The 23,277-nt window shown below is 46.7% G+C and overlaps 1 protein-coding gene across 1 annotated transcript in view; it reads left to right on the forward strand.

Moving 5' to 3' along the window:
• PTDSS1 (phosphatidylserine synthase 1) overlaps positions 1-13,319 on the forward strand; it is a 73,009-nt gene extending 59,690 nt beyond the window's left edge. The window contains exons 11-13 of the mRNA XM_054498238.2: positions 8,960-9,028; positions 9,772-9,841; positions 12,229-13,319. Coding sequence (XP_054354213.1) covers positions 8,960-9,028; positions 9,772-9,841; positions 12,229-12,338 — 249 coding nt within the window. The 3' untranslated portion in view covers positions 12,339-13,319. The remainder of the gene's footprint in view (positions 1-8,959; positions 9,029-9,771; positions 9,842-12,228) is intronic.
• The last annotated feature ends 9,958 nt before the right edge of the window (positions 13,320-23,277 follow it).

Consider the following 23,277-nt stretch of genomic DNA (forward strand, 5'->3'; position numbering starts at 1 on the left):
TAGGTTTAATGCAACCACCCTACCATTATCATATCTAAAAAAGAATTAACAGTAATTCCTTAATATCATCAAATACCTAATCAGTGTTCAGATTACTAACTTTTTCTTAAAGCTTGTATTTGTTTAACAATATATTTGAATCCACAGTCACCCATCGTGATTGGTTGGCATGCCTTTTAAGTCTCTGCATCCATAGGTTTTCCTTCTATCACTAACCCTCTTTCCCTCGTAATTTATCAGCTGACGAAAGCAGCTCTTTTGTCCTATAGATTTTCCCACAGTCTGGATTTTACTGGTTTTATCCTATCTTGTAATTTAACATATTTCTTTGTCCTCTGTATTTTCTGTAAGTCGGTAATTGGATCTAGAGGCTTAATCACATTTGGGTCTAGTTTTTTCTTTTCTTTTCTCTTTTTTGGCAAGACTAACCTTTGTATTTTTAACGTGTCTTTTATCGCCTTTAACGGGATCTATTTTTAGGGTTACTTGTTAGAAATCCTAACTGTGCCAAGGCACAGTGAGCCTGTTCTGTCCTGTTTTATCTTGAACAATAAAAGGGAATAATGATCTCCTTTGTATTTAAACTACAGAATTAATGCCCAAGTATATTTTTCCATGTCACTGAGACCAGATGTAAGGAATCGGTTAGGGAAATGTGTCAGACATGCCCAGAGATTTTCACTATGCTCTTCTCGGATATGTCTCTGGCCTGTGCACCTCAAGTCTGAATTGTAATAGGACCTGACTGCAGGGGGCAGAGGTGGGTGCCCTCGTCACCGGGTACCAGAGAACCACCTGCCCACACGGAGGGTGAGACAGGCAGGAGTCCCAGGACAAGACAGACAGCCCTCCTCACCACAGCAAATCACAGGCCTCCCAGCTGCCTCCTCACCACTGCCCCCCAGGCAGCAGTGGCCAGAAAGGTCTTCTCAGGCCACCTACCCAGGCAGCCCTCTCTGGTCCCTGTCTTAGTCCATTTTCTGTTGCTATAACAGAATACCATGGGCTTGGTAATTTACAGAGAAATTAAATCACAGTACTTTATTTGGCTCATGGTTCTGACAGCTGGGAAGTCCAAGAGCGTGGTACCAGTATCTGGCAAGGGTCACCCCATAATGGAAGGGCGGAAGGGGGAAGTGAGCATGTAAGACAGCAGGAGGTGGGCTGGACTTACCCTTATCAGGAACCCACTCCCACAATCACTAACACACTCCTGTGATAACAATCCCACTCCTGCAATAATAGCATCAATCCATTTATGGGGTACACTCCTCATGACCTAATTGGGTCTTAAAGGCCCCACCTCCTGATATCGTTACATTGACAGCTAAGTTTCAACATGAGTTTTGGCAGGGACATTCAAGCCATAGCATTCCACCCCTGACCCCCACTTCTCACATACAAAATGCATTCATTTCATGCCAGTAGTCCCAAAAGTCTTCACTTGGCCCAGCATCAACTCCAAAGTTTAGAGTCTCATCTAAATCAGATATGAGTGACAGTCAAGGCACAATTCATCCTGAGGTGAATTAACCCCACTTGGACACCACCGCACTTTCTGGCCTATACCTTCCAGAGTGGTATCTCAAGCCACACCAAGGTCCACTTGAGCCACAGCCAAGAAGAACTATGCCAGCCGTGAGCCTGTGAAATCAAACAGGTCACCTACTTCCACAATACAATAGTGGGACAGGCATAGGATAGACATTGCAAATCTGAAAGGGAGAAATGGGCAAGAAAAAAGGGATAAGCAGTCCCAAGTAAGTCCAGAACCCAACAGGGAATCATTACATCTTAAAGCTGGAGAATAATCTCCTTTGACTTCATGTTCTGCATCCTGGCCTGGGGCAGGAGTTGGGCCCCCAGGCCCGGCAGCTCCACCCCTATGGCTGTGCCGGGTTCGGCCAGTGCTTCAGTTCTTCCAGGTGGGAGTTGCACACTGGCGACCCTACAGTTCTGTGGTGTTGGAGATGACCCTGCTGCCACTGCTTCTCTCTGGTGGCTCCGACCCCACATTTCTCCTTGGCACTGCCCTAGTAGTGGCTCTCTGCAGTGGCACTGCCCCTGTGGCAGGTTTTTGCCTAGTCTTCTAGGCAGTTTGCCACATCCTTTGAAATCTAGATGGAGGAATCCATGGCCTCCACAGCTCTTGCATTTTGCATAACTGCAGAATTAACAACACATGGACACCACCATGGGTTATAGCTTATCCCTCCCAGAGTGGTAGCCCAAGCCACACCAAGGCCCACTTGAGCCACAGCTAAGGCAGCCAAGGAGCACTCTGCTAGAATGTGGGAGTAGAGTCCCTAGGTAGCCCTGGTCAGTGAGCCCATGGAGGGCTCCCCAGGCCTGTAACCGAAAACCATTCTGCCCTCTTAAAGCTCTGGGCCTGTGATGGGAGGGGCAGCCTTGAAGATCTCTGAAATGCTTTTGCTTTCAGGGGTCTTCCTCACATTTTCTTGATGAATAGCACCTGGTTTCTTTCTTTCCATGGTAATCTCTTTAACAGCCACGTGGCCTCACCCTTAGTGTTTGGAATATGCTTTTTCACTGTTTACATGGCCAGGCTTTGAATTTTCCAGATTATTCCATTCTGCTTCCCTTTTAATTATAAATTGTCTTTAAGTCATTTCCTTCCTCTGGAATCTCATTGTATGCAGTCAGAAGTAGCCACACAGTAGCCCGAATGCTTTGCTGCTTGGCTGTCTTCCACCAGATATCCTAGTTCATTGCCCTTAGGTTTCACACTCTAGAAAGCCTTCAGGCATGGACACAATTCAGCCAAGCTCTTTGCTACTGTGTGACAAGGATGCCCTTTACTCCACTTTCTAATCCTTACTCCTCATTTCCATTTGAGACCTCATCAGAATGGTGTTGACTGTTCATATAGCTACCAGCATTCTGGTCATGAACGCTTAAGTAATCTCTAAGAAGACTGAGGCCTTCCCTCTTTTCTTCTGAGCCCTCACCAGGATCGCCCTTAATGCTCCCTTTACAGCAATACAGGCTTTTTCTAGCCTGCTCCTCCAAATTCTTTCAGCCTCTACCCATTAGCCAGTTCAAAAGCTGCTTCCATATTTTCAAGTATTTGTTATAGTAACCACCCCACTTTTTGGTACCGATTTTCTGTCTTAGTCCATTTTCTTTTGCTATAACAGAATACTGCAGACTGGGTAATTTCTAAAGAAAAGAAGTTTATTCTGCTCACAGTTTTGGAGGTTGGGAAGTCCAAAAGTATGGCACTGGCATCCAGTGAGGTCATCCCATGGTGGAAGGGCAGAAGGCAGAAACAAGTGCACCAGACGGAGAGAGAAGTGCCAAACTCATCCTTTTTATCAGGAACCCACTCCCAAGATAACAGCCTGAATCCATTCATGAGGGCTTTGCCCTCATGACCTATCACCTCTTAAAGGCTCCACCTCCTAATACTGTTAAGTTGGCAGTTAAGTTTCCAGGAGAGTTTTGGCAAGGACATTCAAACCATAGCAGTCACCCAGACTGTAGGGACCCCTCTAATTTCTCTTCAGGTTTTAGAGACTTTCTGTTACTTATTTGACACTTAGAATATATCTCCTTTTGTGGGTCAGCCTTTGTGTCTGTGTGATTGTAACTTACTGAGGACATGCACCACTTCTTATGCTCCCATTGACCTCTGCTTCACTTGGCGCAGACGTCTGCTCTTAGTCCGGGCTTCGTTCACAGACAGCTGCTGAGTGCTCTTCCGTGCTGTGCCTGGGGCTCTAGCCACATGGATGGATGACGGTGATAAGATTTACTGATGCCTACTATGTGCCAGAGACCATTCTGAGCACTTTCATGAATTCCACATTTGATCTTCACACTTTGAGGGAAGGTATTTTATTATCCCTCTTTTATAGATGAGGAAACAAAGGGACAAAGAAGTTCACTAACTTGCCCAAGGTCACCTAGGTAGTTAAGTGGCAGAACCAGGACTCAAACCCAGACATTCTCTCTAGGGAACTGCTCTTCAACACTGCCCTCCAAGGATCTCTGAGTTCAGATGGCAATTAGACATGCAAACTAATTATGTTAATATGTGATAAATACTGTAAAAGATTGTGTGCATAAGGCTAAAGGATACTTAGAGCAACAGACATGCTGGGGGTTGCTGAAGGCTCCTTGGTGATATGTTAGCAGGATTTTTAAGGGTTGCAGTGAACCGCTGGCTTTCCCCCAGCCCCCCAGGCCCCAGCTAAAAACCTGGAGGCTGCTTCCTGTCCTCCATCACTCTTCGAATCAGCCAGTCACTGAGCTCTGTTAATTCGACAGCGTAGCTCAACTCCATCTCCTCTCCATTCCCACTGCCTCTGCGGCTGTCAGGACACCCATTTTCTTGCCATTCTGCCCTCCAAATCCATTCTCCATGCTGCTGTCAAAATGATCTTCCAAAATTCAGAACTCAATCTCTTTCCCCTGCTAAGAGTCATTCTCTCTGGTTGGGGGCTTGAGAGGGCACAATAACAGAATCTTTTTCCCCATCTGAGTTAAAAAATAAGTAAGAGATAAGCAAGATAGAGGAAAGATATGGGGATCAGAGTAGCGTCTTCATTACTGAGAATTCACCTTTTTCAGGAAATGCTGGCTTCCTTAGAGTCACCATTCAAGGTGTGACTCCTCCCCAGGGAAGGAGTGAGGGGTGGAGGGAAGCAGTGAAGCTTCCTCCACACAAGAAGAAACTTCGGGAAGGAAGAAGGCTCCCCACCACGAAACCTCCCAGATGAATGATGAAATCTACTCATGTGTTCAGGACCTTCATAGTGGGAGCATTCCATCACATCTGCCCACGTGTACTCTATTCTCAGGCTGCACTTGTCTGCTGGTAGTAACCTAAACAAGTCATCCTTCCAGACTTCTTTTGCCCTTCCCATGCTGTTTTCTCTGCCTGATCAGAAAGATTTTCCCTGCCTTATCTACATGATGAAACTGATACCCCAAAACCAACTTAAACATATGCCCCCCATGAAATATGCTCTGACCTCCAAGGCAAGTAGATAGCTCCCTTCTTGGGACCAGTAGCGCTTTGTACGTAACTCTCAGTTCTAACCCCAGTGCAGTGGAATTTGTTGTGTTTCTATCTGTCTCCTCCACACTGCACTCCTTGCTCAGAAAGAATAAGTTGAAGTCATCCTTTTGACCCCGCTGTCTCAAGCACCGTGCCTGGTGCATAGGAAGCACTCGGCAGCTTCGTGGAGAATAAAGGAGTGAGTTCAAGAGACAAAGACTTGCGACATGCAGGTGGCTGGGGGACAAACATACAAAGACAGGAAGGTGTGAGAGTGCCCAGTGGCTCAGGAAAGTGGTAACCTGTTTGAGGAGTGACAGTGAAGAGAGCGAGTTGGATGAAGAGTAGGACAGGGTCCCCTGCTTAGGAAGGGCTTTGTGCGGCTGTAGTTGGAGCCCCAGCGATTTTCAAGCAGGGAAACAATGTGGTCTGATCTGTGTCTCATGGGGAAACACCATGGAGGCTGGGAGAGTCTAGAGGGAAGATGGGTTGGGGGGAGGAAGTACAGTCAGAGGTGCTGCCAGGCCTAGTTGACAAGTTAACTAAAGCTGAACCAAGGCAGAGGCATTGAAGATGCAGAGGAAGGGCTGGATCTGAGAGTTGTTTAAGGAATTTGCTCAACAGGATGCCATTCCTCTTGTGACAGCTGGGAGGGGACTTGAGTGCCACTCCAAAGGTTCTAATTGGTGCCACTGGGTGGCCACCAGTGCTAGCGACAGATTGGGGGATATAGGAGAAGCCCATTGAAAGGAGGAGGTGAATTTGGTTCAGGGAATTTGGGTTTGAGGAACCTTTAGAATTTACAGGTGGAAGTGTCCTGTTTTATGGGTAATTCTAATCTGTCAGTAACACTGGAAGGATTTGGTCGTTGGTGGAAATAAAATACTTGGGAGGAGCCCATGTGGAGGGCGTGGTTGGAGTCCTGGGATTAGGTTAAGAGCTCAGGGAACTTGCCTCTGGGAGAGGAGCTGACTGAGGCTGGGATTCCTTAATAAGAGGTCAGGCCGGGGACGATGAGCAGGATTTTGAAGACAGGCAGAATCTCTGATTAGACTTACAGGATGAGACATGAGAGAGGGACCTGGCCTGAAAAGAGGCCCTGAGACAGGATGATTAGGGGTCTCCACTGCCTCCCTTTAAAGAAAAACAGAAACAAGGTCCTGGCACTTTTTAAAATATTCCTGACCTTTATTATAAAGAGCAAGATTGATCTCAGACTCAGGAGTAGAGGCAAACATTATTCAATAAGAGAGCTTCAAGTTACACCGTGCCTTCTGCCCCACTCAGAGAAGCAAAGCCCCTAATTACTCCCCTGGCCTGGTAAGAGAGCGCACACGGAGCTTGAGATTAATGCAGAAGCAAAGATCCCGGGTGCTGGTTAATAAGCTTTTCCAGGAGCGTGGTTGTCTGCTCGGCCGTCATTAATTTGAATGCTCATTACCATAATGTAGAAGCCAAGCTGGGGTCCTGCGCCCTCGTTGCCGCCAGCCCCGTGGTCTTGGACACCCTGGCTCTCATCCCACGTAGTTTCTTCTCGCTCCCCCGCCCTTTCTTTAAACGAAGTGTGCAATTGCTGTTTTAAATCCGAGCCTTGACATTTTCAGTGGGTACGTGCCTAGATTTCCACAGTTGTGACTGCAAACCTGTAAATTACCGGCTTCCGTTTGCTGGGACAAGTGTAAAATGGGCCTCTTTGTACGCAGGTGAAGTAGATTTGGCAATCACAACAGACTCTCTGTGTGACGATTGTGATGATAAGCACCTGTCGTTCTCCACTTGCCTGCTGTTTGCCGCTGGAGGGAGCGGCAGCTGCCACTGCCTGTCCTATTGGGCCTGGGGCTGGGGAAGGGAAGAGCCCCGCGTGCCTGCCCTCTGGTGGTCAGAGTTCGCAATGACAGTCCAGTGGAAGGACCCGCCTCCCCACAGCCCTCTGGTTAGGGGAGGTGGAACCTAACCCCCCAGTCCGCTGTGTGAAACCCAGAATGTCCTGTTTTGCTCTTTGTAAGGGGCCTAACGCATACACAGGCTTACACTCTGCAAATCATTTCTAGTCCTTCCCACTCTTCCCATGCCATGAAAATGGCACACTTAACGTTGGTATATCTAAGAAATCTGGGCAAGCATTAGAGTACGTTAAAGGTTGGAAGTCATTTTCACTTTGTAGTTTTAATGTATTCATTCGTGGCCTAATTTTTTGATGGATATGAGCTTTTTAATAAATCCCTAACCTATAGGTATATGCCGGTTTGCACGTGGGTTTAATAGGAAATGAACCAGTGGCGCTGCTTGTGTTTCTCATTCTCTCTCCACGCTGTCACTGTGCCTGCTTCCACGTAACTGGCACGGAAGAGGACGGCCAGCCAGAGTGTTGCTCTCCTTTCTTTTTTGGAACTAAGATGGCACTGTGTATCCAGCAGCTACCAGGAAATGTCGCTGATAAAGGAACTGGGCCAAAGCTAGACTGCAAGCTGCCATGATGAGAATTCACAGCCCCTGCCTTCCCACCCTACCACCAGACTGTGGCTGTGCAGAGGGGAAGCTGCTGCTGTTCAGTGTTCCCATGATGCTTTTCGTTCTCAGGGATGGATACATGGATGGAGAAATAAAGCTATATAGGCATAAAGCCAATATTTGTATCAATAGCCATCCCTTAAACTCAGATCCGGGGGTTTCAAGAGAACTGAGTTCCCGCTCCAATGTTCACCTCTCTGAGCTTTCATTCTTCTTCTGGAAAATGAGGGGCAATGAAATTAATGGTCTCTGAGGTGACCTTTTAGATCTAAAGTTATGATTCTTAGAACTAAAATTATTTCCTTGAGAAGGTCCCTCCATGCTCTCACAGCTGTCCCCACAGTTGGTGCAAGATGATAGGGGTCCAGGAAAATGACAGGTGCCCAGGTGTCCACAGGAAGTGCAGGGGGAGAGATGGAGGCTCGACAGCCAGGATGGCTTGATGTGAATGGGTTTCTAGAGCAAGGAATTTGGAAGGAACAGGCAGTTGCCTTGTTTTGTTCTGGTTGCTTTGCTTGCAGTGGGGAAGGTGTGGCCGGGGAGATTCATGGCCCTGCTCTCCCCGCTCACCCTCCCTCCCTCCCTCCTGCCTTTGGTATGCAGTCCAGGCAGCTGGAGACTTTTCCTAAGCTTTGACTTTTTGACATGTTTTGAAACTTTGGATTCTTGTCTGTGCTTTTCTTTCCTTAAATTAGGGTATAATTTAGGGTGTAGGGGCAGGCCCAGTGGGTGGGGCAAGTGTGGAGTAGAGGTTGTCCCTGCCTCTGGGCACCCACAGGCCACACCCTCCTCATTCCACTCAGGGCCTTACAGAGCATCTTTATTTTCTCTTTGTTTTCCTATCCATATAACCAAGAAAAACAAAAGCAATAAAAACTGGGGTCAGAGTAGGGTCACTGACACTCAAAAGCCTGGAAAAGCAAGGGCAGCCCTGTCCAGCTGAGCTCTCCACCCTCTACCGCAGGAGTGTTTGTCCTTGGGCCCTCAGGTGCCACTGTGACCTCTTCCCCCTAGAAGCTGGCACACTGAGTCCTCTTAGCACTCTCCTGTGATGGGGAAGCCGGGAGAGGATGGGCCCTGAAAATCAGAACTAGAACATAGAATCCTCTATATCTTCTTCAACAGAACCCACAAAGCTATCAAGAAAATGCATCCCACTGTATCCCACATCTGAAAATGGTCTTTCTTTCTTTCTGATAGTAGAGTCATAGGTAGTAACTGTGGTCTCATCATAACCCTTGTTGTCAGAAGCTTTGGGTGTGCACCCTCCCCTTGAGGTCTGATCTCTGCCACGTCCAGCCATTTTGTAACCGGCGTCCAGACAGCAGAAATGCATTGAGCGGTCCTGCATTAATTCCCATTGAAACCCTGAAGTTCTGAGAAATTGAACTTTCTTGTGCAGCATCATTTGTTTTTCTCTTCCAGGCTTTCACCACTTTCCTCTGTCTGTACGGCATGATTTGGTATGCAGAACACTATGGTCACCCAGAAAAGGTATGGAAGGAGAGGCGGGGATGGCCATTGTTTAAAATAATCACCCCGGGCTTGGCAGGTTAGCTCAGAGCACGTGCCTGTAAGGATATGGCGAGGTGAACACTGAGGTCGGGGCCTCCAGTCCTGCCACTGCAGAAACTGCATGTCACAACTCATTCCCTAGCTGTTGCTGGCCCTGCTTGTGACGGCTCTGTTCAGTAGATCAATATTTTTGTCTAACTTTTGTTAGATAAAAAAAAGTTATGTTTGTTTGGAGAAAAAAAAAAGTGATAGGAAAGCCGTGGACTGGCTTTTGGAAGCTGGGTTTTCTCCCCAGCTCTTGAACTGTGTGGAGGCCTCTTCCTGTGTTCCAGCCTGTGGCTCTTCTGGGCAAACGCTTGCCCTGACCTTCATTTAGTAGATATGAGGATACGATAGAAAATAGACATGAATGGCTTTAAGACACGATGGCAGTCTGGTAGACGGTAATATTTTTTTCAGTAAAAATAACACTTTCATCCTTTATTTACACCTTCAGTCTAAAGAACTTAAGGCATGTTGTGGAAGATTGATTCTGCATCACCTGGGAGAGGAAAGAACCTTGTTTTTATAGCAGAGAAACATAAGCACAGGGAGGTTCTGTCACTTGCCAGTGATGATCCCAGCCTGGGAGAGGCAGGGACGCAGCATGCTCGCCTTTTTGCCCTGCCACTTCTCCCAGGGAATTCCTGAAATTACTGCACTAAGCCTGTCTGTCTCCCTAGACCTACTCAGAGTGTGAAGATGGCACCTACAGTCCAGAGATCTCCTGGCATCACAGGAAAGGGACAAAAGGTATCTTGTTCTTGTTCGTTGTTTAAAATTTTACTGGGTCCTTGAGATGTGGAATTATTACCTATTCTTTGAGTGGAGATGATATAAGCCTTGAAGGGTCTCAGGCCTACCCATCGAATGTCTCCTGTCACTTATTAAGAAACATGCAATGGCTGGGCACGGTGGCTCACGCCTATAATCCTAACACTTTGGGAGGCTGAGGTGGGTGGATCACTTGAGGTCAGGAGTTCGAGACCAGCCTGGCCAACATGGTGACACCCCGTCTCTACAAAAAGTACAGAAATTAGCCGGGTGTGGTGGCGGGCGCCTGTAGTCCCAGCTACTCAGGACGCTGAGCCAGGAGAATCGCATGAACCTGGAAGGCGGAGGTTGCCATGAGCCAAGATCGTGCCACTGCACTCCAGCCTGGGCAGCAGAGTAAGACTCTGTCTCAGAACCACTGCACTCCAGTCTCGGCAGCAGAGTGAAACTCTGTCTCAAAAAAAAAAAAAAAAAAAGAAAAGAAAAGAAAAAGAAACATGCAAAATGCTCACAGGATCTGAGTGAAACACTTGGTTTGTAAGAAGAGGCTCCATGTAGCTCTGCCCATCGTGAGGGCCCTACACCATTTCAAGCACCCTGATGGGAACGTTCTTCCTCTTGGCTTTCATCATGAGTGAACAGGAAGAACTGTATATCCGGCCAGGCACAGTGGTTCACGCCTGTAACCCCAGCACTTTGGGAGGCCATGGCAGGATCATTTGAGGCCAGGTATTTGAGACCAGCGTGGGCAACAGAGCAAGACCCTGTCTCTACAAAAAGCTTAAAAAATTAGCCAGATGTGGTAGCATATGCCTGTAGTTACAGTTAGTCAGGAGTCGGAGATAGGAGGGTCACTTGAGCCCAGGAGTTCGAGGCTGCAGTGAGCTATGCTTGCACCACTGCACTCCCACGTGGAAGACAGAACAAGTCCCTCTCTCTTAAAAAAAAAAAAAAAGAAAGAAAAGAATTGTGTATCAGGAGGAAAAGCCTTTCAAAAGAGGGGGATCATTTTAATGGCATTTATTCAAGAGGCAGAACAGTGTAAGAGATTTCAGTTGTGTAGTTAGGGAGCCTCCACTGGCCTCTAAGGATCACTTTGGGAATATTTGGGGCCACCTGATTATTTCAAAGAATTAGACTTGTAGAATAATGACATTGAGGTGACTCCATTGGACGGTAATTCCTTGTCAATCCTTATAAGCTGCTTGGGAAGCTTGGCTGAGGAAAGAAAATTACAAATACTAAAGACTGAATTTTAGCTCACAAAATTGCTCAGAGAAACGGTGGGCCAATGGAGAAGAAAGCGCCCTGTTGCAGTCATTCTCCTAAGTTCTTTTGGCATCAGGCTCATTAAAGATCTCCCAGGGGAGACCCTAGCATACACTCTGCTGAGTTGCTGGCCGCCTTTTTGGGGAAAGTTTCTCCTGAACCACGGAATTGATCAGTGAGCGGCCCGTTGTGAAATCTGATGGAGATGGGCGGAGGGGCTTCCCAGGTATCTTATTTAGAACCATGCCCTTACAAACAACCTTGGCACTTACGGGCTCTCCACTGAAAAGAATTAAGCAGTAGTAGAGATGTATTTACTAGATGGAATAATAAAAAAAGAAAAATAACAAAAGCAGGAGTCTTCTGAGTGGGGAAAGAATCTCTTAGTCTAAGTCAAATGCTCCTTACAGTGGAGACTGTAACTCTGGTAACTTTTTTTTTGTTGGCAGCCTCAGGTGGAGATTTCCTATGGGGCTGGATCAGAGCCCTGGGGCAGACAAACCTTTGGCTTGGCCGCTAGGCCAGGCAGGGGCTGAACACAGGCTCAGCCGGAGGGCAGAGGCTGCCCAGTGCCCTCCATCGTGGGCAGCAGGGGCCTGAATTGTGAAGATGTTCTCCAGATCAAGTGGTAGAGGGCGTGAAATAGCTCTGATTTCATAGTGTCAAGAATCCTTTCCGATGTTGGGTTTAGAAGGTGGTGTGGAGCAGGTGAAGGGATGGAAACCCTTGGTTGATGGGCACCGCGTGGTGTGTGTTTTAATTGCCCCTCGTTTGGGCTTCCGTTTCACTTGTGCTCTCACTTCTGGGCCTCACCATCATGACCATGTCCATCATACACAGGACAGATGTACTCACGCTTCAGGAACCACCCAGACTTTGGGGGGCTGTTGCGTTGAACCCCCCCGTCCACCGCGTGTGCTCGTTCAGTACTAGTTCTGTGTTTGAGAGCCTCGCCTTCATTTCTGAATGAGGCCACTAGGGGGAGTGGACGTATCAGGGAAGAACCTGTTCCCCGGCAAGCCTAGGGCGGTCTGGAAAGGGAGAGCCACCAATCTCCAGAGCCCAGGGTGACAGTGTGCTCTGATTCCTTTGGCCAGGTTCTGAAGACAGCCCACCCAAGCACGCAGGCAACAATGAAAGCCATTCTTCCAGGAGAAGGAATCGGCATTCCAAGTCAAAAGTCACCAATGGCGTTGGAAAGAAATGAAAAACCCTGGTTAATCAAAGATGTTCCAGAGTGCCTAGAACTGAGAGGGAAATGGAACTCATTTGGACCTCCCTGTGAGGAGGTCGAGACGCACAGGGCAAGCAGAAAGAGGCGAGGGCACTTGGGGGTCATTATTTGAGATCGTAAGTCTTGTTTCCCACAGACCTGGCCGCGTCAGGCAGATCATCGCCTGGGGGGCCTTTGCCAACGTGGGGTCTCTTCTAACTTCAGCACTTGGCATGCGGTCACCGGTGGCAGCGCGGTGTGTTGAAGGGAAACTGTAGCTATTCATTCACAGTTGCCAAGAGCAGCTCCGCGCCTGCTGGATCGTGGATGCAGCGTAAACATCTTCCTTCAGACAAGGCATTAACTCCATGGTTAAAGGACTGGTCACCAGTTTTTATTTTATTTTTATGAATCTACCTTTCCATTGATTGATTTAAGTTCAGGCCACTTTTCTGTCTTTTATTTGGTTATTGTTGTTATTTGTTTTTAAGTTAGGATGCTTTTTAACAGTCTTTAGAAGCCGCTGCTGAAATTGACACTGGGGGAAGGGTTCCCCTTCCTTCTAGAGCAGAAAAGGGAGAGAGGTATTGCATTCCTGTTTGGTAACCTCAGTCTCCTGTAAGACCTTCTACCACATGGCGAGTATACACCAATCAGGAGAGGGTAGCTGCCTGCATAGGAGCCTCGCTTCCGATTATTCCCTTCCCAATGTTATTCATCCAGACTCACCCACAGTGCACAAAAGCAAACCTGCTAGAGAGGCAGTGAACACCACAGCTTTTCCCCAGCCAGGTGCCTTTTACATCGGGTTTGTTCTCCTTCCATGGTGTGTTGCTGACATTGTCACTGAGTCCCATGTGAGGTGCTGGTGAGTATTACCTTTCATCCGTGCCATGCTCTAGAACCTTGACCCTGATAGTTCACCACCTCTGATGGATCCCTGTTTTAAATAAAAACGATTCACTTTAAAGCCTATCAAAGGTCTGTCTGTAAAATGCTCATTTTCTTGCATCTTACTGGTATCTTCCATTGATTGTAAGCAGTCAGTGTGTTTTTCAAGTGACTTTAGGATAATATATATGTGTTTTATATAGTGAGAAGAAAAAAGAAAAGATGTGTATTTTAAAGGGCTTACAGACATATATGTCCTACTTCTTAGACTTCCCAAGTGGCCAACAGGAAATGGACAACATAGTCATTGTTTTTTCCTGTGGTAATGGTTTCCAAGTTGGATTTTTTTTTTCCTCTAACAAGAGGCCAGTACCCAGTTGATTAGCTTACAGATATCAACTCACTGAAAGTAATCTTTTTTTCCCTCATTTCACACAGCACAAAGGTTCGTTCCAATGTCTCTTCTTCTTTAAGGAAATCTTTAGCCATAGAAGTGTCAGTTTTTGTTTTTCTGCAAAAGAATTCTGAGATGAAGGGGTTGAATGAATCATGCCAGCCAGGGTCACATCCTGTCCTCAGGGGGCCCAGGGCTCAATAGTAGATTCTGCAGGAGTGGAAAAGCGTCAGTGGCAGCTCCGCTCACTTGGTGAGTGAGGGCTTTGGCTGTGATGAGCCTCAGCTCTGAGCTCTCAAATGTCCTCCAGCCAGCATCCGCCTGCTTCCCACAAAAGGACAGAAGAGAGGCAAAGTGCGTGTTTTATAAAACCTGCCTGCACTTTTATAACCCATCAAAGAGGCCATTTTTAAACACAGGTACAATTTAAACATGATCTTTCTTCGCAAACAAATATGTTTTGTTTCATCCTGTGTTCTGCTTTTCTAAGCATGACATACTTGTGCCCATTGGAGAAGACACCTGTCTCTTCTTTCTCATGCCTGTGGTGCCTCACTGCGTGTTTCCGGGTTCATTTTCCGGGAGCGCTGGGCCTGACACTTTCACACTCTTCTGACTGTCGCCTTGTTCCAACTGATGGAGCATGTGTGCTTCCTCCGAGGCCAGCCTACAGGAGGCAGCTGTTTCGCAGGTGGTGAATTCGACTTTACTGTGGCATTGTGAAGAGCAGGGTGCACAAGAGACGATTTTTTCTCCATGGCTTTGTAAGAAACAGCCAGGAAAGTCCTCAGATACTTTCCATGCCCTTTCTTTGAGTTGAAACTTTCTATTTCCCTTCAGTCAGGGCTCTTGACTATAGTAGTTACAAAACCAGTGCTTTCCATGGCTGGCCAGAACCACAGCTGCCATTCCTTTTAGAAGCCATACTGCTGGGTTTGGCCTACTTTTTTCACCGTTTCTATGGAAATAGACCTCACATTGATGGAAATAGAATGCATGTTTCAGAATCATCATTCAATATCTGAAATGATTTGATTGTAAATCATCTCATGTTCCCTGTTTGCAAACCGCCCTCTTAAGAGACAACATTGTTTTGGACCTAAAGCGTGAAGAACAGTTTATGTATTTTTCTCCTTAAGTAGCATTGCACTGAGTATTAGGTTCTTTTCCCTTTTTTTCATTCTTGGTCTTCCCAAAGCTTCTTCCCACATTTCTTTTGTGTCTGTTTCCACCATTCATAGAAACTTGGAACCACTCTCACAGCAATGCTAGGATGTTTCATGGACCTGTTAAGCATTTTGATGATACAAGATGTCCTATCAATGCCAGTCTTATTTTCACTAGGACTCTGCTTCTACAGTAAGCTCCTAAGGTGCTCACCCAGGAGAAAACAAAATTCATTACCAAATACAACAGATTCAGCCTTCTTGGTCTTCCCTCAGAAGCCACCGTGTAGCACCCTGGAGTGATGCCTCTTTATGCCAAGGCCCACCCTTTGGAATTGGGAGGATTTTGGGTAGAATCCTGCACTTACAGAGGCCCTCGGGGTCATTGAGAAGTGGAGGAGGTTGGACACAGAAGGGAAGGCTAAACACAAGGTGGGAAAGAAAAAATGTAACCATTGGCAGCCAAACTGAAGCTAGCCCTTTAAATACGGGGGTGGGGGGTTAATATCCATGCTCTTTGGAATGTGCTCAGTGACTGCTGCAGAGTTCCTGGGCCCACTCTAATGTTTACCAGGTGGGTGTTGTTTATATGGTTCTTATTGTTATGACAACTGGAAATCCCACAGTAGACTAGACAGTGCTCCATACCATTTCCCATTTATAGGATTGAAATCAAGATGTAAGGAGAGCTGGCCGGGCGCAGGGCTCACGCCTGTAATCCCAGCACTTTGGGAGGCTGAGGTGGGTGGATCGCCTGAGGTCAGGAGTTTGAGACCAGCCTGACCAATATGGTGAAACCCTGTCTCTGCTGAAAATACTTAAATTAGCCGGGCATGGTGGCAGGCACCTGTAGTCCCAGCTACTCGGGAGACGGAGACAGAAGAAATGCTTGAACCCGGGAGGCGAAGGTTCCAGTGAGCCAAGATCATGCCACCGCACTTTCCAACCTGGACGACAGAGCGAGACTATCTCAAAAAAAAAAAAAACAGAAAAAAACTGTAAGGAGAGCTAAGACGTCTGTCTGTCAGTGTTCCATTACATAATACACCTCTTTCCTTCACGTGTGTGTGCACATTCCCAGGATTATATTAGAGATTTGGTTCTTTGCAAGGGTCAGTATCAGTAATGGCTGAGACTGGTGGGCTGCAGTCATGTTGCTATGCTGTAAGAGGTTTTTACAACATTTCCTCTTATCACACTTTATTCTAATCTGATGATGGGCCTATCTCAGGTGAAGATTGCGATAGTTTCCTTAATTGAACTTTGGTATTTGATGCATTAAATAAATATGGCTTTTTAATTTTGCTATCTTCTGTGAATTTAAAGGAATTATTTCATTGATGTCTACCAAAGAAGAGAAAAAACAGTTGGATGTGAAATTTTTTTAGTTTGTAGGAATGCTACATTGTAAAAATCTTCCTTTTCTTCCATGTTCACTAAAAAATGCCTTCAGTCCATTTCAGAAAGTTCATCCGTGACTTGGTCTACTCTGATATTCCCTTTCCTGCAGCTTGTTAGGTGGACTTCTGAAGTTGCTTGTCCTGCAAAGAGATATTTGTTGTCACAGTCTAACAGTGTTCAAGGGTTTGCAACATGTCCAAGTACCTCCAAGGCCTCACAGGGCTCAGCTGAATTTATCCCTCTTGATGCTCTGATACTCATAATACTCTGGTTGAAGCCTGGTCTCTACCTCCATATTCAGTACACCCGGCTGGGGAGGCGGGTGACAGCAAGCTTCCTGCCTGCATTTCTGGCAAAAGGGACTCCTAAGCCCTAGCATTGTTGTCCTCTTGGAGCAGAGAGGAGAAGGGTGTTGGCAGATCCCTTCCCCTCTCATAACCCCAGTGAGGACAGTAACATCATTCAGAACATAGAATTTACCCAAGGGTTTTGCTTTCACAGCTGATGCAACCAACCACCCAGCCTCTTTAAGTGATCTGGGCTCATGCTTGTACTTGTGCCTGGGAGTTAATTGTTGGTTTTTCTTTGTTACTGGAACGCTCAAGACATCACCTTGGCCAGGGTCTGCAAACTGTGGGCACCGACAGTGCCCTGCGGTGGCAGGAAGATTTGCTCAGAGCTGCGACCTCCTGCCCCTCGGAGCAGTCATCCCGGGGCGTCAGAGCCTGGTGTTCCAGCGTAGGGTGTGGCCCCTTTCTGGATGCTGAGTAAAGGAGACTCTTGTGGTTTTACAAACCACAGGAAATGAGGTTTGTCTGCCTTTAAAAGAAAATTGGTTTTCTAACATTTGAGACTAAAAAAACCAAAATACTTCATTTTCGTGTCTGAAGTATACACACAATAGCTTTCATTACAGAGTCAAATTGCAGGCAAGGTTTATGTAACAATCCATACTGGAAATCCGGGCTGTAAGCCTGACTGTTCCCACCCTCCCGACAAAGGGCTGTTTGGGCTCATTCTCATCTCTCCAACTGCATGCGTCATGGACTGATTAGGTATTTTATGAGTGCAGCGTGGGAAAGGCTTAAGAAAGATCTTCAGCTTTCAAAATGTTAGGGATCCTCCACCTCTCTTAGAGTGGATGAAATCCAGACCAGGAGCAGGGGAATAAGAGTTCACTAGGGCCACTGCTAACATGACTTCCAGACAGTGGCATTCAGAGGATTGGAGCCTTCAAAACACCCCTGTGTGGGGCTCTCCGCACCCCTTCCCTCTCGTCCCTGAATCCTCCCAGCAGCCACAGTAACACAAGTTTGCACATAGAGCACACGGCCAGGAGATGCCGGGGGGCCGCCGGAGCAACACAGCCTGAGACTCTGTGCCAGGCTCCTCCCCTGGATTCTTGTGCACATGTCTTACTCCTATCAGCAGACCACAGCCCCATAGATCCTCACCAGCCTCAGAGCTGGCAAACGGATGGCAAGGAGCTGATTCCCTGGTGACCGCCACACCTTTGCTCCTCCTCCTTGGAAGGAGACTCAGATCTCAGGTGCTTGCTTGATTAGAGATGGCCACACCTCCAAGCCACTCTTCAGATGGCTCCAGGGGTGGTTGGCTGGTTGCGTGCTCTGCAGACAGAATAACTGGTGTTGGCCTTCGTTGTCTTTTGTGTCCTGTGAGTAGACAAACTCCGGCCTCGACATCCCTGAGTTTCTGTGGCCTGAAATCAGTTGAGATGCCAGCTCTTGAACAGGGTCCCCATACTCATGTGGATTCTTCTCCCAATGTTTTGACGCATTCTGCAAACTGTTGGAAGGCGATTTCTCTCCCCTGTAGCAGCTCCCTCTGCCCTCAGGAATGTGATTTACAATCTGATGAGGCCATAAACCTCTACTTTTCACATCTGAAAAACAGCAAAGTATGGGAAAGAATGTAAATTATAAATACTGAATTCCTATGGTCAGCAATAATGGAATGGCCTGGGTGGGTTATTTTTTTAGTATGGTATGCATATGGCTTTAATTTCGAGGGGGTTGGGTCCTCCCCCACCGCTGTATTTCTTGGGAGAACAGATAACAGCAAAATGTCCTGCTGTGATACAGTGTTTTTCCAAAATGAAAAAATAGCATTTTTCTGATGACTCACTGGCCAAATACTTTGAAATGCCACTCTTCATGGAGGGGGATGGGATGGTAGGTGACAGTGACATTTCCATACTCACCACCCTGGTGATCTGGTGTCTGTCCACCCCAAAATAACCCCCAATGTTCTCACTTAGCAACCTCCCGCCACCCCACTTTAACTTTCTAGGAGGAGATTTTCCTATAAGATTTTTGAAATTCTCTTCCCATCTCTCTTATCAGTCAAGGTTCTGCTCCCTAACTGGGAACAGACTTCTGATTGCCACCATGAGCAGGAAAGACAGCCACAAAGCCAAGAGGCTGTGCAGGTTTGAGTTTTCATTCCAGCGGTGGGTCAGCGCCTGGCTTAGATTTCACACGCTGGGCAGCAGCAGCCCTGCGCTTTGCTGAGGTGGGAAAGAGCCACCAATCACGGAGTGAGTTCCTGCTGCTGTTCTCAGACCACAGAAGCCAATGTGTGGTATTGCTGTGCTGGTGTTCAGCATTTTTCCCCTTAAACCCTTGCTTGTCCCAGTTCAAAATGATGGGTGAAAGCTGAAAAAACACCCAGGGCCCAAAGTTCCCAAACTCCTGTTATAACAGCCCACGCCTGCCGGAGCATCTATGAAAGTGAATAGGGCTGTGTTTTTCTTGGTGTGGTCAGTTAAGTATGCTGACGGTGGAGTAGTGTGCATGAGAATAGGATGTCTGAAATCGCAAACATATCCACCCACAGAAACACATAATCTCACAAACACCTATTCACTCAACACTTACCCTTTGTGTCTTCCTGCCGCTTTCTCTGGACCACATTTGAGTCACAAAATCCCAGGCTCAGCTTGAGTGCGATCACAAATGTATCCACCTACAGAAATGCATAATCTCACAAATACCTATTCACTCACATACTCACCCTTTGTGTCTTCCTGTCGCTTTCTCTGGATTGCATTTGAGTCACAAAATGCCAGGCTCAGCTTGAGTGCAAGGCTAGCCAGACCACACATAGGGCATGAAGGAGAGGCCGTTATGGTTCTTGGTAACATCCACATATGTTTGTATGCTTTGGCCACCCAGATCACCTCAGCTGCAGGTCCATTCATCAATATTGTGTATCTGCCAAAGAGTTTTTGTTTATGTACATCTAAGAAATTTCAACAGAAAGGACATAAGCCCAACACTGTTATCCATTTAAAAAAAAAAAGTACACATCTTGTTCTCACTTATAAGTACCCTTGTCCAGGTGCGGTGGCTCATGCCTGTAATCCCTGCACTTTGGAAAGCCGAGGCAGGTGGATCACTTGAGGTCAGGAGTTCAAGATCAGCCTGGCCAACATGGTGAAACCCCGTCTCTACTAAAAATACAAAACATTAGCCGGGCATGGTGGCAGGTGCCTGTAACCCCAGCTACTCGGGAGGCTGAGGCAGGAGAATTGCTTGAACCTGGGAGGCGGAGGTTGCAGTGAGCCAAGATCGCACCACTGCACTCCAGCCTGGGTGACAGAGTGACTCCATCTCAAATAAATAAATACCCACTAAGCAATGGGTATACATGGTCACACATAGTGAAATAATAGATGCTGGAGACGACAGAAGGTTGTCAGAGAGGGTTGAAAAATTGCCTGTTGGGCACAGTGTCATTTTGGGTGATGCGTGCACTAAAAGCCCAGGCTTTGCCACTCCTTCATATATGCATGTATGAAATCTGTACTTGTACCTCCTAAATACACAAATTTTTAAAAAATTAATAATAAAAAGTTGGCTTAAAAGCAACAGTGGCAGCCAGGCGTGGTGGCTCATGCCTGTAATCCCAGCACTTTGGGAGGTCAAGGCAGGTGGATCACCTGAGGTCAGGAGTTCGAGACCAGCCTGACCGATATGGTAAAACCCCGTGTCCACTAAAAGTACAAAAAAAAAAAAGAAAATAGCTGGGTGTGGTGGCGTGTGCCCGTAGTCCCAGCTACTCGAGTGACTGAGACAGGAGAATTGCTTGAACCCAGGAGCGGAGATCACGCCACTGCATTTTAACCCGGGTGACAGAGCGAGACTCCATCTCAAAAATAATAAATAAATAAATAAATCAACAGCCGCTTCCCTTTGGTCCAGATGGTGCCCTCTTGTGTAAATAGTGTTGTTAAATGCATGCCTATCAGCTGGAGGACATTCGATGACACACTGGAATGCAGAAAGAGCAGGGCAGATGAAAGAATCACCAAACACCCTCTGAATGAGCACTCACATCAGTCAACAGGAAGCCTCCACTATATTGTGATCAGTTTTCACTTTCAAGTGATTGACTATTATGTTAATAGATTATGAAATGGAAGAGATTAAAAAAAAAATGGATGCATCAGCCTTGCATTTGAAGTAAGTTTTGTAAGTAAATCTTATAAAGGGAAATGACAGAATCAGAGTTCTGGAGTAATGGATGCTCCAAAATGTGATTGTTGGCCTGTAAATTATCTTGTATTGTCACGGGTTTTTCAGTCAACATTGCTGCGAGCAGCAGAATTGCCTTTTAGGTTTGGAACAATGGTGTAAACACAACTTCTGGTGCTCTGTTTCAGAGCTGGCCAGCTTCATGAAATCTCACCCAAAATGAGTATGATAGAGTTGGCCCAAGGACAGAAACAAGGGTCTACATCTTGTGTGAGATCCACTGCCTCAATCTTTCTCATTTTTACTGTTTTAGCCCTTGATTTTTAAATATTGCAAACAGTTGTATCTTGTTTAAAAAAATTCTTTATTGTCCAGCTGCTCCGACTGGGAGAGGGAAAAGGAATATTGAGGTTTTCCAAATAAATTGTTTAATATTTCAGATGTTGACATCACCTTTGTGCTGTTGAGTTGCTAATGTGACTGGCACGTGATGTTTTTACCCTCCTTGGCAAAATAATTTCTATCAAAGCTAATGCTTCCTTAGGCTGTGTGCTATGCACCTTACTTCGTGCTTTTCATGGATTTTCTGATTTATTCCTCACAAGATCTTCACTGATGTTGCCCCATTTTACAGATGGAGAAACGAGAGGTTTGAAAAAGTTAAGTGACTCAGGTAATCTTCTAGAATGCAGATCTTGATCCTCTACCTGAGATGTGATAGTGTAAGAACTCTAGCTCACACACCAAACTTTTCTGGTTCAAATCCTGCCCCTACCACTAACAAACTGTTTAACTTTAGGCAAGTTATTTCATCGCTGTGCCTCAGTTTCATCCTCTGGGAACTGGGAATGATAATACCTACCTCATAGGGTTGTTAAGAAGAAATCCCAAATGCATCTTTTACGAGCACATACAACAGTGTCCAGCCTGTCATGAGTGTTCAATAAATATGTGCTGTTATCACTGTTACACTGACTGCCTCTTTAGAGGCAGGGAAACATTAAGAGGCAATTGTGATAAACTAGGTAGGAGCTGGTGAGGACCTGAACTAGGGCAGCCTTTGGATGGAGAGGAAGAAACAAACCAGAAAGACCGTACAGAGAGAAGCAGTGGGGCTTGATGCCCAATGAGAGGGATTCAGGATAAAGCCCATACTCCTTGGCATCTCAAGGGAGTACCAGGATCCCACCCAGGTGTGTGTCCAGCATCAACTCCTGCTGATCCCTACATCTCCATGCTTCTCCCTTATACTTAGCACTGTGGAACCACTGGGCCTCCGCACAGCCCACCAAGTGCACCACACTCCCAGGCTCCTGCCTGGAATGCCTGCCCCTGGCATTCTGCCTGGCAAGTTCCACTCGTCCCTCAAGTCTCAGTGCAAACACTCTACATTCTATTTCTGTGAAACTCCCTTCATCCCCGATGCACTTGGAAGTGCTCTCCTGTGCTGTTATTCACCTCTTTGATACTGGTGCTGTTGCGGATCTCAGCTAGACTCCAGGCTCCTTGGGTGTTCATCCTCAGCACCTGGCACACAGCAGGTGTTCAGTAAATGCCCTCAGAGTGAGATTGCAGGACAGAGGGCACAGACTAACCCTCCCTGGATGTGACACTTCTGGTGTGTGTTGTTCGGGTTCCCTCTGATTATGTAGAAATGTTGTAAGTGTCCTCTGGCCCATGAGCCCCTCAGCCTGCATGTGGTGGTTGGGTCCTGCCACCTCCACTTCTTTAGCTGGCACATTCAGCTGTGTCTGAGGGCCCACACCTGGCATTGCTTACTTTTTTCTTGTAAGACCTCCACCAACTGTGGAAATTGATAGCCCCTGCTTTGGCATGCTAATCAGAAAATACCTTATTTCCAAGTTTCTTACAACCTTCCTTCTTTGGAGGTAATGACTGAGGATCAATTTCTGATCATTAGTACTTGAGCTGGGACAGGTGCCAAGGCATCCACTCTCCTCCCCCAGTACCTGCTTTGATCTTGCCAGATCCCAAAGAAGGCTGTGATTTTCTCCCTTGGATACCAGTTCATGGGTATAACTCAAACTTCAGGTTTTGTGGGGCTCTCCATTTGGGGTTCACAATTCTAGAGATTCTTTAATAAAAATAATATCAAAAGCTCTAATTCTTGAAATTTCACGAAAATGAATGCCATGTGGCCCCATTGCTAGACTAATTCCCAGGATCTTGGAAGATGCACATGCAAAGGAAGGGAGGGGACTCAAGAGCAGAGCTTCATTAACTTCACAGTGAATCCACCTCTAATATAACCAGGATAACTCGCTTTGCCTGCTTGGAGTTCAAGTAAGCCACATCTCATATTTTTCCAATTAACTGCTCAAATCCCGAGATGCCATTACCAGCCAGAAGTGCAGCATATCCCTGTTGAGGCCTTCCACCACGCCCAAATTCTCTTTTTTTTTTCCAAGACAGAGTCTCACTCTGTTGCCCAGGCTAGAGTGCAATGGCGTTATCTCGGCTCACTGCAACCTCCGCCTTCCGGGTTCAAGCGATTCTCCTGCCTCAGTCTTCTGAGTAGCTGGGATTACAGGCGTGCACCACCACGCCCGGCTAATTTTTGTATT

The sequence above is a fragment of the Pongo pygmaeus genome, chromosome 7, assembly GCF_028885625.2.
Source record: "Pongo pygmaeus isolate AG05252 chromosome 7, NHGRI_mPonPyg2-v2.0_pri, whole genome shotgun sequence".
Taxonomy (NCBI): domain Eukaryota; kingdom Metazoa; phylum Chordata; class Mammalia; order Primates; family Hominidae; genus Pongo; species Pongo pygmaeus.